The sequence below is a fragment of the Nanorana parkeri genome, unplaced genomic scaffold (genome assembly GCF_000935625.1).
Source record: "Nanorana parkeri isolate BGI_ZX_2015 unplaced genomic scaffold, ASM93562v1 scaffold300, whole genome shotgun sequence".
Taxonomy (NCBI): Eukaryota; Metazoa; Chordata; class Amphibia; order Anura; family Dicroglossidae; genus Nanorana; species Nanorana parkeri.
Genome location: NW_017306568.1, coordinates 653,482 through 669,385, shown reverse-complemented (window position 1 = coordinate 669,385; position 15,904 = coordinate 653,482). Strand labels below are relative to the sequence as shown.

At 42.5% G+C, this 15,904-nt stretch overlaps 1 protein-coding gene across 1 annotated transcript in view; it reads left to right on the top strand.

The window, feature by feature from the left end:
- Positions 1-15,904, top strand: part of DGKB (diacylglycerol kinase beta) — a 374,677-nt gene that overhangs the window by 148,060 nt on the left and 210,713 nt on the right. The window contains exon 13 of the mRNA XM_018557729.1: positions 11,657-11,755. Within this exon, the coding sequence (XP_018413231.1) occupies positions 11,657-11,755 (99 nt within the window). The remainder of the gene's footprint in view (positions 1-11,656; positions 11,756-15,904) is intronic.

Below are 15,904 nucleotides of genomic sequence, written 5' to 3'. Positions count from 1 at the left end.
ATGAGGAGGCCCAGGTTTTTGTCACGCTGATGTTTTTTTAAATGTAAGATTCTACCAGCGTTATGACAAATACTATGAATGCATTATATTGATTTTATTTTTTGGTATAAAGCAAACTACACCATAAGTGGGGTACTTGGACACCACATCCCATAGACAAACATCAAATTTCAAATTACCCAAACTAGGACTTTTAAGGTGTTACACTTATAGAAACTACTAAATAATGAATATAAACACATATGTGACTGGACCATCTATTATGGGTTGGGGAAATGAAGAGAGTAAGGTGTTTATCACCGAGGTGGGCTCTGTCAGTGCAGTGAGGCCCGGTGTTCGCCCTCTGCGCTAAGAAATGGTCAAAGTGGATATTGGGTCTCACACCCATGGGATCTGTCTGGGTGTTTTGGGGACTTAGGGTTCCAGTGTTGTGTTTATTGGGTGAACTGGATAAAAACAGCCTATGGACTTTGGTGTCTTGTCCTAAAGGAAGGAGCTGACTGTGTTGAGTAGAGTATTGTGTAAGTCACAAGTTAAATGTTTCTGGCCACTAGTAGTAGTAACTGGGGAGAGCCCTGAAGTCTCTGGGAGCAAGATTGCCGACCCTGATGAGGAAACTGGCCTTACGCTCAGAATAAGTCCTTTGCTTTGAAACTTTCAGACAGGGGTATTTAATCTTTTCCTTTTCTAAGTCGTGGCACCCTTTAAAAGTATGCAATTTCTGAAGGCACCCCAGTCTAAAATGTCATAGATTTTAAGGGGGGCCCCATGCAAAAACACACAAAAAAGTCACATCGAAGTGCCCCCTTCAAATCAAGATGCCCCCCTTCACATCAGAGTCGCCCTTTACATCAGTAGCCCCCCCTTCATATCAGTAGCCCCTCTTTCACATCAGAAGCCCTCCTTTCACATCAGGAGCCCCCCCTTTACATCAGGAACTGCCTTTCACTTCAGAAGCCCCCCTTTCACATCTGAAGCCCACCTTCCACATCAGGAGCCTCCCTTTCACATCAGAGTCCCCCTTTACATCAGGAGCCCCCTTTCACTTCAGAAGCTTCCCTTTCCCATTAGGAGCCCCCCTTTCACATCAGAGTTTCCCCTTTACATCAGGAGCCCCCGTTCACCTCAGTCCTCATTCCCCCCTTCAAATCACAGTGCCAATACCACAACATTTTGAGGCACCCCTGAGGAAGCCAGAACGCACACCAGGGAGCCGGCACCCTGGTTAGGAAAGGCTGATCTATACAATAAAATATATTTATTATAAAACCAAGGACTAAAATTGGTTATATTGGTGGCTAACAAACAACAATAACAAAATCCTTTGTCTTTTCCTCTTAATCTTTTGACTGTAAATCTTGTGGTTGGGTATTACATTTTTACAGACTAAACTTTATTATTATGTCTTCTGGTAATGTATATAAAATACATAGATTTTTTTTTCTTTACTGTTTTATTTTATTGATCACATCCAAATAGGCCCGATCATGTAACAAGCTTTTCAATGACAAATAAATGACATTATACATACAAAATACACATGTAGACATACAGTACATATATACATAAGGTGTATATATAGAGAGATAGATAGTAACATGTGCGATTCGCTTCGTTCCGAATCGAAATTTGGGCAATTCGGAGATTCGGATATATCCGAATTCCGAATAACAATTATAACGAATGCAAACTAATCCATTGATCAGTTAGGGTCTGGAACTCACTGCCACAGGCGGTGATTTCAGCAAAGAATGTGGAATGATTCAAGGAACTTTTGGACGATTCCTTAAGGGACCGTAATATACAGGGGTACAGGTACTCCTAGAATGAGATCCTAATAGGTTGGACTTGATGGACTAATGTCTTTATTCAACCTCAAATACTATGTAACTATGTAACCCGAATTTCCGATTCCGAAATTCGTTAGCGGTAGTGTGTACGAAATTCCGTTTGTTGGACGAAATTTTGTTCCAAAGTGACATTTGAGACATTGTTTTTTGTTTTGCAAATGTCACTTTGCTGCAACGAACGAAATGAAAACTAAACGACAATTCATACAGACTACCGCTAGCGAATTTCGTCTGAATCCGAATCCCGAAACAAATTTACTTTTGGGCACGGATCCCGAAAAACGGAATAACGCAAAATCTAATAGATAGATAGATAGAGAGATAGATAGATAGATAGATAGATAGATAGATAGATAGATAGATAGAGAGATAGATAATAGATATCTACTGTAGATAGTAGCATTTAAAGTGCTGTAAGGGCTTGTTCACACGACGTCCGTATTCTGTGCTGACCTGATCCGTACGCTCCTGCACTAAATATGCATCCCAATGTATCCCTATGTGTTTTATGGGCTACAGTTCTCACGTGCGCAGTCCGTTCCGTTCCTGACTGAAAAAATACTGCATGTCACATTTTGTCCGGTCTTGAAACTGTCAGGAAACGCACACGTGTAAAAAACGCAACGAAAACGCGCAACGCAAACTGAACGCAATGCAGCTAAGCAAAAAAAAAATGTTTTCTTGCTCCACTTTTTATGATATCATCATCGTTGGACTTCCTGGTTGTGGTGGAGCATCAGAGGGAAAACCAGCAGTCATGACTAACATGGTCCTGGACATTGAGCGATTCGTCAGATTGATGGAGCATGCGCCAATGCTCTACGACCGCCGCCACACACAGTTTAAAAATGTGCATCAAAAAAATAAAAAGTGGATAGGTATAGCTTTAGAGCTGTATGATAAATACTCAGTGTACAGTAGTGCCCAGAAGAAAGAATGTTACGAGAAGGCAGAAGTGACCTCAGAGGAAGAATCTGCATACTGACAGCCCCATGGCTTGAAAACAAAAATAAAACTGTTAGCATCTGGACCGAAAAAGCGTCAAAAACGCACTGCATGAGTAGCACCGCGTCTGCAGATCCGCACCTGATACAGGCCTGAAAATCATGTGCACAGGCCCTAAATGTATTTCTATATCTCTATACTTTATTTGACTTTTAACATACCTTTTTTTTAGCGATTTAGGCTTTTCATCACATTTTGCCCTCACACATACACAGCACAACAGTGGAGAAGAAAACAGCTTTTTTAGGAAAACTGTGTGTGTGTGTGTAATATATGTGTTGTTCAATTTTCACCTAGGACACATACAAGCAGGTGCAAAATGTAAATATGTTTAATTAACAGCATTTCAAAAATTCTTCTGTTTACTTAAGATTAAAAAGGGGAAAAAAAAACAACAAACATTTTGCATACATATTGATGATCGTGATCTAATCTTAGAAACTTGAAATTAAAACCTCACAGCTGCTTATCTAATTGTAAATGGAGTTCACATTAAAAACAAAGCCGCCGGAAAGTCACATGCTCGTTGTGGCAGGGTGTCAGCTCAGCCCTTTTTTTAGTAAGGATGTAGTGGCGTCACAAGGGGGTGCGGTCCGCACCGGGAGACACCATCAGAGGGGGTGACACCAAAATGACTGACAGTCATTTTGGTGTCACCCCCTCTGAAATGTCGGACACTTGGTTATGGACCAAGAGCCTGACAGATGCACAAGAGAGGAGGGGACCCAGTGCATACCTTATCCCACTGGGTGAACATCCCCTCCTCTCTTTGCTGGCGTCCATCACCGAGATGGTGGGTGGCTGGTAAGCAGGCATGATGTCATTAAGCACGTGATGTTGTCACGTAATGGCATGAGACTACTCCCGGTGACACCACGCCTGGGGACGCCCCTGTAAGGATGACTCTAGTGCTGCCCCAAGCCCCCATTCATGGCAGTAAGGAAAATGCATGTCTCCCACCTGTTTCCTACAGTGCAAAGCCTGGGGACTGATTGAACTATCAGCAGGCCGAGGCATTACTACACACACATCTCTGTTTGTGCTGGTTATTTAAAAAGTGGCTTTAAAGTATATCTAAAACGAAAAGCAAAAATGTTCTATATTTCAGCTTACCGGTCCTTAGATGTGGTGGCTGCATTCGTTTTCTCTTTTTTTAGAATGAGAACATTTTTAGCAAGAAAAGGAAATACCTGTAGATCTTGCCCAAAATGCAGTGTTCTTTTCACTTCCTGTGAGCTTTGAAGAGTATGTCCACTTTTGTTCTGAAAAAAAATTGATTCTCTCTGGGTGATCTGTGTACGTTACAAGGATTGTAACAAACCTTGTTGCAGTTTCCTACCCTTGTCTGTTCTGAAGAAATAGCAATTTGTTGCATCATGTCCTTACCAGACTGACCCCTGAATGGGAGGGTCTGGGTTCATTATAACCAGCGGGTGGACTTTCTGTGTTGTAATGAGGAAATGTGCATTGTCGGCATCCCTTTAGTAGCAATTATGCAAAGGGATGCAAAAAAATTGCAATGTAACTAAATGGGTCTGATGTTGAAGAACCAAACTAGCCCAAATACAGATTCATTACAATGTAAGATCAAGTTGAGAGTGTTTTGGGTGCCGGAATCCACCCCCTTCTGCAGGGCTACAAAAGTACCAAAAAAAACCCAATATATAAATAAACCTTGTGTAGTTTCACATAGGGCATATAAAAGTACAAAAAAAATAGTTAATACTTAAAAGCACTAGGGATGCACCGATACCGGTATTCCAGTATCGGGTACGAGTACCTATATATTTTTTTTGGTACTTGCCGATACCGAATATGGATACCGGAAATCCCTTTAAGGATGTGTAATGACTCGCCACCTGGCTTCCTGATTAGCCGAGAAGCCGGACGGAGTGTAAAAACTCGCCACCCGGCTTCCTGATTAGCAGGGAAGCCGTCTCCATGTTTTCTCGTCACTTAGTTTCTGGCCAATCAGGAATCCAGGCGCTGTTGAATGACGTGGTGCCGCCTTCCTGATTGGCCAGGAAGCTAGCTCCATGCTCCCACGCCATTACATCATTACACGGCGCCCGGCTTCCTGATTGGCCGGCTTCCTGACCAATCAGGAAGCCGGGCAGCGAGTCATTACACGCTGCCCGGTTTCCTAATTGGCCGATAAGCAGGCTCCATCCCCCCTCGTAATTACTCGCTGCCCGGCTTCCTGATACCGGAAGTATCGGGCTAGGCATCGGAGCATTTGGGCGAGTACTTGCTTAAATACTTGGCATCGGCACTGATATCGATACTAGTATCGGTATCGGTTCATTCCTAAAAAGCACTACTATCATTGAGTCAGAAAACATTTGAAAATTAAAAGTCATGGTTCGATTGAGTAATGTAGGTGCCTTTTACACCAAACAACACTGAACTGAGAATGTTTTTTGAGGACAACCTAGCGGACAAGGTAAGAGGAGAATGCAAAAAAATATTAGGAAGGGGTGTGAAGGGGTAAAACTTACCCTTGCAGTGGGGCTACCCCCGCACTGCAAGGGTTAAGTGCTCATTTTGGTCTAGGGGACTCAAATAAAGCAGATATACTCACCTGATCCTCTGTTCCCTGGCGATCGGCACTCAGCTCTCTCCCTCTCCACTCAGGCTGTGGACTGTCCCTCGACATACCCACGTGAGCAAGTCAATGGACCTGCATTAGATGTGATGATGTTAGTGGTCCTTAGACCACTGGAGCCCAGGGGAGAAGGGGCTGCAGGGACTGGCCTAGCAGCAAGGCGGGAGCGAAAACTAGGTGAGTAAATCCTCTTTATTAGAGCCCCTAGACTAAAATGAGCCCCGCTGCAAGGGTTAGTTTTGTCATTCCTTTAAAGTGACATTAAACCCTCAGATTTTTAAACATAAAACAATACTGTAATGTGCGCTTTACTGTAATCCATGGTAGTTTCCCTTCTCTTTGCTGCTCTTCCTTTTAAATCTGTATCTCTTCTCATGCTGGGCAGAACTTCTGTTTTGCAGCAGACTGCCTTGTCTCTGAAATGGATACATGGTGTCTGTGTGTAGATTCACAACCTGAGCCAGCACTACAGGAAGAGGCACTCAGCTGCAAAGGGAAGTTCTCCCACAGCATGAGAAGAGATACGGATTTAAAAGGAAGAGCAGCAAAGAGAAGAGAAACTACCATGGATTACAGTAAGGTGCACATTACAGTATTGGTTTATGTTAAAATATCTGAGGGTTTAATGTCATTTTAAGCTTTAAGCTGATCTCTTTCACATGCACATCCAACATAGATTTTAAAAAGACAACAGTTTCCCTTTAAGACACATTACATTTCTGTAGACTACATACCGTAAATAGATTTCTGTATCTGTCTCAAAACAATTTTATTAAAGTAATTAGTCATGAAATAATACATGCATATTTTCCATAACCAAATTAGGTGGCTGGCAGTTGGTGAATAAAGAGAATAATAACAATGGGAGTATAAGGCGGAGCAAACACAGTCTGGTTTAAGAAGTATTGGCTTTATTGGGAAGAGAAAGCAAGTGGAAGCCTCACCGTTTCTTAGGGTTGACCTACTGGTAGTTCTTCAACTCTGCATGAATAGATTCCTGACATGTCACAGTATCCCAGATAGCAAGCAATTGAGCTGCAAGTTTGAAAATGACTTGCTAAACTATTGCACACTTGCCGAGCTTCACAATTTTGTTGCATTGGAAGTCTCCAGATCAACATGCTTTGCAAAAGTTCTGTACACTTGCAGAGCTCTTGCTAAGACCTGCAGGACTCTTGCTGTAGACTTGCCAAGCAAATTTACTACAAATTCAAAACGTGTCAACTAGAACTTGTGCTGCGAGTGTTCTGCAAGTCTACAACTTGCCAGGAATGTGTGCAGCAAGTTAACAAAATTACACTTTAACCCTGACACAAGTTTGTGGAAAGTTATCCTTGCTATCTGGGATGCAGCAACAGTACAACAAGGTCTTTGAGAAGAACTCTGGGAGAAACAAATATTAACCCTTGCAGTGGGACTGCAAGGGTTAAAGGGTTATTACACCCTCCTTTGTTTTTGCATATACAGTATCTACGGCTACCAAGCAGTAGATACAGGTGAAACTCGAATCATTAGAATATTTCGTCCCTAACGCGCTACAAAACGGCCCACGCCTGAAAAGGTACATGTACTACTTTGGGCCGTTTTTGTTGCACGTTTCCATTGGGATACAGCCAAGTAGTCCTCGGAAACGCGCGTTTGTCGCGCAATTTTGTTTCCGCGAATCGCGGTAAAAAAAACGTGTGCCAGACGCGCATATGCAATACGCCTAGGTGTGAACCAGGGCTAATACTTAACTGTGTGTCCGCCGCACGCTACCGTCTGAACATCTGAAAATTTCTCGGCCGGCCGCAAAGGATCTTGGGGCGGGTGCATGTGCAGTTCAGATGTTTGGCCGGGAGACGAGGAGAGACACAAGGTAAGTCTATGGAGCAGCATGCACCCGCACAGACTCCGTGGGACATGAACGAAGAGAAGGACAGAGACCTGCACCAGCGCTGGAGGGACAGCTAAAAACTACAGTAAGGAAGAAGAAGATCGGATTAAGAGGCATGATTTACGGTAAGTCCTTACATTAGCACTGTGGGGGGAGGTGGGGGGGACTTTTGGGTCAGGGCTTTGCTACATTGTTCTCCTAAGGGTAACGGGAGGACACAAACTAGCGTCCTCCCATCACCCTAAGCTCAGTATACCGCGAGCTACAGCTCCCGGTATACTGAGACGCTGCAGCCTGGATGGATCCCGACATTACTGTCGAGATCCACCCAGCTGCGTGAGAGACAGCTGGCTCTGCCTATCTAGAGGCGTGAATGGCAGGTGCCAAGGCTTCCCAGCAGAACATTGCCCAAAGCATCACACTGCACTGCAATTGCCCTTCACCTCTCATGGCTGATCTGTGTATGGCCATTTATTTTAATGCCACCCACCCCCAAGACCTCCCCTTTGCTCTCCAAAAGGTGAAAATGTTGCAAATCAATGAGCATCACCTACTCCAAGCTCCAGCTCTGTCCTCTGCATCCTGCACTGGTCTTTGCCTGAACTTCGCCTCGGGGTTGATACGACATCCAGCATCATGCCACCCACTTCCTGTGAGCTAAGGCTGTCATGGACACACCCCCTGAGGGTGTGTCATCACACACTGGCCTGGGCACACAGAAGAATGATACAGAGAACAGCAGAACAGCACTCATGTCGCTGTGTGAACACCATTCTATGCATTATTAAGAACTGTACTTCTCTGGAGAACAGAAGAGGACAAGTGTCTTGCGTCATTCATGTATCTTGGATCTGGATAGGAGAACTATGAGGTGAATGATTTTCACTCATCCTCATAGTTCCAGCCGACATGTGACAATGAAACTGTCACACGTCGGCTCAATAAATCGGGAAGTGAGCGAACACATACCGGCGCTCGCTTACTTTCCGATCATCTCCCTGCAGAGAGCCGTGACTGTCAGTCACTGCTCCCCACAGAGATTCCCCCCCTCTCCGCTCTGATCCTCCAGCGCTGACTGGAAGAACGTACTAGAGAGGGGGCGGGTACAGATGGCTCTGCCTCTAGATAGGCAGAGCCAGCTGTCACTCACGCAGCTGGGTGGATCTCGACTGCATTGTCGGGATCCGTCCAGCCTGCGGTGGTCTCAGTATACCGCGAGCTGTAGCCCGCTATATACTTAGCTTTGGGTCATGGGAGGACGTTAGTATATGTCCTCCCGTGACCCTTAAGAGAACTATGGGGAAAAACACTGACCTCATAGTTCTCTTTTAAGGTTATTAATAATGTAAAATAATTAAAGCGGACTTGGGGGGGTTAATACCGGAAGGGCGGGAGCCCCAACAGTTCTGTTTAATATAAGTTCTATATAGACTAGTTGAAGAATTCAGGAAACTTTACTAAGACTGAGGTGACTTCATCGTCATGTTTTGCTTGAAATATTTATGCTTTAGCTATAATGTTGAATAATCAAACATTTGACACCAAAGAACAAACTCCCACTGCCAAAATGTTGCTGTGACTGAAATAGGGAGACGTTCCTCATACTGTTTGCTCCGCATAAATTAGCGATCTCCGAAGTGAGCAAGAGTCTCATATAGTTTTTCTAATTTATTGCATAATATTCTAAAGCAGAAAATGAAATTCAAATTAAAAAGACGACATAAAAGAGCCAAAACTTTTTACATGTTATACATGTAAGAAACATAGAGACGTGGAGAAACACAGAAAACCAGTGATGATGTTACTGGGTCTAAAAAATAAGGAGATGTCTGGTGAATTTAACACTTACGTGCATATTCCAGTTCATTTGACATTCACCAAACATCTGCCAGGTACATGTATTTTAAATCAGTGGTTCTCAACCTGTGTAACACCAGGACCCATATTTGTCTTTGGCCATCAAGTCGCGACCCAAGTCGCACTGCAATGGAATGCATGGCATTGCAGTATCGGGCGCTTGGGTGCAGGCGGTCAGACTGTGGGTGGGAGGTGCGTTTGGGGTGTCATTCAAATTAATGGCAATGCATCTACACACCAGAACGCGTAGAAGGTGCGATTGTGTGGTACAGTGCATTAATCGCATGGGGCTGTGCAATTAACGCACTGTATTAGTGTGGACCCTCAAAAACACTGACAGGCAGGCACAACCACAGACAATCTCACACACATATGCACACATTTTAAGATCCCTCCAGTCTCCCCACCTTATGAGAACAAGAGTGGATCCTCAGCCTGGGGTTCAGTGTGGGCTGCTGTGCTTTGACAGAGCTCCATCCATATGTGTGCATTGCTTTTACAGCTCCCTTGTGTCAGAATATGATGCCACTCTGTCCAGGCACCTCTACAGGGCACGCGAGGGAGCTGTAAGCAATGCACGTATGGATGGAGCTCCCTTATGGCCATCCTTCCACCCCACCTCAAGCTGACACTCGGCACCGGGCAGCATATATTGAATGGCCGTTCGGCGCGAGAACTGACGGTGATGCGCTAGAGCCTAGAAAAGTGGATGGCATGTGGTGACCCACTGAACATGGGGTCGCGACCCACCTTTGGGTCACGACCCACCAGTTGAGAACCAATGTTTTAAATGACAGTGATTGCTTCACTGGTGAATGTTTAGTGAAAGTCACATTTACTAATTTATAAATACACCCCTTAAAGGAGAACTATGAGGTGAGTGCTTTTCACCCAACCTCATAGTTCGAGCCGACCTGTGACAATGAGACTGTCACAGGTCGGCTCAGTAGATCGGGAAGTGAGCGAACAAATACCGTCGCTTGTTCACTTCTCGATCCTGTCCCTGCAGAGAGCGGTGACTGTCACTCACGGCTCCCTGCAGGGATTCCCCCTCTGATTGGCCGGAATAGTCACATGTCCGATTCAGTTTCGTTTTTGAACAAAGTTCGGACGGTATCCGAAATCCGGAAATGGAAATTTGGATTCGGACGCATTCGGATGCATTGGGATTCGGAAATTTGGATGTGTCAGAATGTCCGAATTTTTGGAAAATGCGTACGAATTCAGATGTGGAACGAAATTAAAAAGCATCGGCTATGGTCAATTTTAGGCATGGTAGTTTTTTGCGATTTAGCGGGTGCACGCAATTTTAAAGCTTGACATGTTTGGTGTCTATTTACCCGACGTGACCCCGTCTTTTATATTTTACCAAAGAATTGGGTACTAATAAATGTTTTATAACATAACGTAGTGACAACAGGTTTTTTTTTCAAAAGTTTCGGTACTTTTCTCATTGTATAGTAAAAAAAAAACCTGTAGTGGTGATTAAATGCCAAAACAAAGCTCTATCTGTCCCCAAAAAATGGTATAAAATGTATTTCAGTACAGCGTTGCATGACGGAATAAATGTCAGTCAAAGTACCGCAGCGCTGAATACTGAAAAATGGCCGGGACAGGAAGGGGGTGTAAACACCCCGGTCAGCAAGTGGTTAAACTTACCCCTGTCTTCGCTGCGCGCTCCCGTCCGAAAATCCGAAACTTCTAGGGCGGCCGCAAAGCATCTTGGCGAGGTCGCATGTGCAGTTCAGATTTTCGGCCGGGAGACGAGGAGAGACGTCTATGGACACGTGCGCACGGACAGACACTGTGGGACAGGAAGTGCCAGCAAGTAGAGAGCAGTCAGCGCTGGATCGGAGACCCGCTGCAGCGCTGGAGGGACAGATGAAAACATCGGGAAAGAAGAAGAAGATCGGATTAAGAGATATCATTTAAGGTAAGTCCTTACACTAGCATTGGGGAGGAGGGAAAAAATTGACTTTAATGTTAATTTGAGTATGATCAGATCGATTTCGACAATTGTTTTACCTTAGCTGCTTTTGTAAAATATGCCTGAAAAAAGTTACTTGTTACCATATGGACGGGTTATTTTTTTTTCTTGGGGGGGTGTTTTTTTTGAGTAGTTTAGTTTTTTTCAATTCGTGTTCTTTGTATTTGTATTGTTTTTTCAATTTTGTGTATTTTATTGTTATTTGTCTACTGTCACTTTTTAAAGTTTTTTTTTATTATTGTAATTTGACTTTATTAGAGGATCTACAGCAGAGTGATACACAAATAAGATACATTGTTGTTCATAGTCAATCACTTAAATGCATTTTTAAGATGTAACTCTGGAGTTTGGTGTCACTTTAAGAAGAAGCGGCTCTGTGAGCCATGACGGATCTTTAGATTCTTTGCCGATCTTTCTCTCCCTTCTGCAGGTTTGTGTTCAGTGAAAGTCTCATCCTTGTTTTCTCTTATCTGCAGCTCCACAACAAATGTGCGTCCCACCTGAAACCGGAATGTGAGTGCGGACCCCTGAAGGATCACATCTTACCCCCCACAACCATCTGCCCCGTGGTTCTGGTGAGTTCATACCGAGAATCCGATCTGCATTCCACCTGGGCGCTGGGTTCCGCGTGTTTAATATACGACCTTCCCATTAAGATGACAGAGAAACTTCCCCGGGATCAGCTGTAATGGAGGCTGAGTCAGGTTTTATGACTTCTGTAATGTTTCCCAGAATCCGGAGAGCCGGTCACCTCATGTCTTCTACAGACCCAACTTCCCAGAAACATGAAGGTTTCCTGCTGGTCAGTCTGTGCGGATCCGCAATGCAGGACACTGAGCTATCTATCTATCTATCTATCTATCTATCTATCTATCTATCTATCTATCTATCTATCTATCTATTATGTATATATCTATTTTTTTATATATCTATATTTATATATATATATCTGTCTCTCTCTCTATCTCTCTCTATCTATCCTTCTATTGATCTATCTATCTATCTATCTATCTATCTATCTATCAGTTATGTATCTATCTATTATGTATATCTCTCTCTGTCTCTCTCTCTCTCTATCTATCCTTCTATCTATCTATCTATCTATCTATCTATCTATCTATCTATCTATCAGTTATGTATCTATCTATTATGTATATCTCTCTCTGTCTCTCTCTCTATCTATCCTTCTATTAATTTATCTATCTATCTATCTATCTATCTATCTATCTATCTATCTATCTATCTATCTATCTATCTATCTAGTTCTATGATCATTCTTTCTTTCCCCCTTGTGCTTTGTTCGCATTCATTGGACACATGTATAGGACGCTGAGGGGGGGAAGATGAAGGGTCTTGGTGGTTGGACGGTTTGGTGACATTGCTTCTATAGATCTGGCACGGATAAACATAAAATTTACTTCTGTTTGCAGACAATTTGCTAATCACTTTTCTGGGTCTGTTTTTCACCTAATTCAGTTTTCAGTTTTTATTTACAAATTGCTTATCTGGACTTCATTGTGTTTTATTGAGAGAGAAATACACAACTTGGGCAGGAAGTCATTTCAGGGACTAAATTCTATTAGTTTCCTAGAATTATTTATTTATTTTTTGCTGGTAACCAACAGCAGGCATTCTGCTACTCTGTTACAGAATAATTAACAAGACGCATTCTACTATTTAGAGCTTTCAGGATTTAATACGCAACGTCGTATTCTCTGGCAAAAACAAGATAACAAATAAACAAAAAAATAAATATGTAATAAAACATCAACATTTTAATCAATCAATACATAAATTAAATTTAAAAATAAATAAGCCAATAAATAAATTGGCTGGATATTATGGTGAGAAGAGCCCCGCCCTCCTCCTCTTACCATAATATTCAGCCAATTTATTTTTTGGCTTATTTATTTATTTTAAAATGTAATTTAGGGCGGGGGGGATTTATGCAAAGGGTTAGGCGGCTTTAAAAGTAAAGTTTTCGTTTTGCTGAATAAGGGTGTTTTACGGCCAATTGAAATATTAAAGTTTGAGAAATGTTAGGGTTTGGAAAACAAACAAAAAAAGGGGTTTAAAAATACTTAAGCCTTTCATACAAATCAGCAAAAGATAAATAAATAATAAAACATCAACAAATTATTCAATCAATCAATAAATTACATTTTCAAATAAATACATCAATAAATAAATAGGTAAATAAATAAATAGGTAAATAATTATAAATAAGTGACAAATAGCACCTCACGCCAAACGCTGTGTAGCTGCAAGCACTTTAAGAAGTGTTACCCTGTGAATGTGTCAAATTATAATTATAATTTGAAATAATTATAAATAGAAATAAATCAATAAATAAATCATCAATCAATCAATCAATCAATCAATAAAAATTAAAAATAAATATTTAAAAAAGGTAGGTAATTATAAGTAAATACAAATAAATAAGTAAATAAATAAGCAAATAATAATTGTAACTAACTGACTAACTAGCTAACTAAATAAATCAGATCAGATATATTAATGATTGTATAAATATGTCTGTGATGGTTCTCATTCATCCAGGACATGGTATATCTGTAAAAAAATAAGTCAAGGCAACTAGACTTGCTGTATTTTTCTTGAAGTCATTCTGAATTGCGAAAGCTGCTTGGATGACCAGTTAAATGGGAAATACTAATGATATTAAATTAATATGTAGTAAATATTAAGGCACATTACAATCACTATCAGTAATTGACTTTTAATGGGGTGTAACTGGAGAGATTAGCCCGGTGCATATGTGAATTGGTGTTTGGTTATCAGTTATTATATAGAGATTAGATGGGATTGATGTTATGTTGTGTTTTGTTTTATTGTTGTGTGTTTGTTAACTGTGTAAAAGGTGATAAATCTGGAGTAATGTTTGAAAAAAAAATTAATAAATAAATATATAATAACAACACGTGACATCATGGTGTGCATGTGGGTGCTCACCTGAGCTGATGACCAATATCGGCCATACAACACTGTTCCCTTCTTGGCGGGGAGGGACACTCTTTAGGCATATAGACCGGACCAGTTCACAATTATACCCATCCAGAAAGAGATAAGCAATAAAAACTTAGCGCGTATCGTCCAGATAAATAATAAAACTTGAATCACCCCTGATGAAGTCGCGCGAGACGTAATGCACGTAGGGTGGGCAGAGTAACTGAGGTCACTTTTGTTATCCGGCCGGAAGGACGGGAGAGCGTCCTCGTTCGTGCAGTATTGAGCTGGAACATTGATTGTACTTCTCTCCACTGTTTTACTTTGACTCAATCCAGCGCGTATCGTCCAGATAAATAATAAAACTTTATTCTTTAAAGGAGAACTATGGGGTTAGGGCTTTTCCCCATAGTTCTCCTAAGGGTGACGGGAGGGACACAAACTAGAGTCCTCCCATCACCCAAAGCTCAGTATATAGCAAGCTACAGCTCGTAGTATACTGAGACGCCGCAGCTGGGACGGATTCCGACATTGCTGTCGAGATCCACCCAGCTGCGTGAGTGACAGCTGGCTCTGCCTATCCAGAGGCAGAGCCAGCTGTGCCCGCCCCCTCCCCCGTCCGTTCCACCAGTCAGCGCTGGAGGATCGGACAGGGGAGGGGAGGAATCCCTGCACGGAGCGGTGACTGACAACCACGGCTCTCTGCAGGGAGATGATCGAGAAGTGAGCAAGCGACGGTATGTGTTCACTCACTTCCCTATCTACTGAGCCGACCTGTAACAGTTTCATTGTCACAGGTCGGCCGGATAACAAAAGTGACCTCAGTTACTCTGCCCACCCTACGTGCATTACGTCTCGCGCATATTCATCAGGGGAGATTAAAGTTTTATTATTTATCTGGACGATACGCACTATGTTTTTATTGCTTATCTCTTTCTGGATGGATATAATTGTGAACTGGTCCGATCTATATGCCTAAAGGGTGTCCCTCCCTGCCAAGAAGGGAACAGTGTTGTATGGCCGATATTGGTCATCAGCTCAGGTGAGCACCCACATACACACCATGTTATCACGTGTGGATTGGAGCATTTGTTTGATGTGCGGTACGCAAAAGGTTGGATAGAAGATCGCTATTACCACTGCTATCACTTTCACCCTTCCATTAGTCTTTTATGGATCTAAATTTCTGTAATCACTTTTGAATTTTCACTCCTATGGGGACTTTGGCACATTGTTGTTTATGTTTTGATGCATATTTAATTTAAGCTCGGCACATTATATTATTGATATATACACTGAGTGGCCAGATTATTATGACCACCTGACGTTTGTAGGTAAATTAGCTATAATTTGGCGCTGAAGTTGCTAGAGGGCCAGACCATTATAAATAGGGAAGCAGGTTGTTTACCACGACAGTAGAAGTGATTTGTTTCTGATGATACGGGGAAACAACGCGATGTAACAGCCTTTGAACGTGGGATGATTGTTGGCGCTCGGAGCCATGGAGCGAGTATCAGCAAAACAGCAGAATTTGTTAAATGTTCAAGAGCAGCTGTTGTTAAAGTGTTTAAAGACCGGACTGTCAGCCGAAAATCTGGGTCTGAACGTGCGAATTGTGGCCGTCAGCGACTAGTCAATGTTAGGGCAGAACGGAGAGTGGCAAGACTGGTACAAGACAACAGAAGGGCAACAGTGCAGTGTCAGATTCCTCGCATCACCTTTCACCATCTCGTGGAGTCACGAGGCGGCCCAACGAAGTA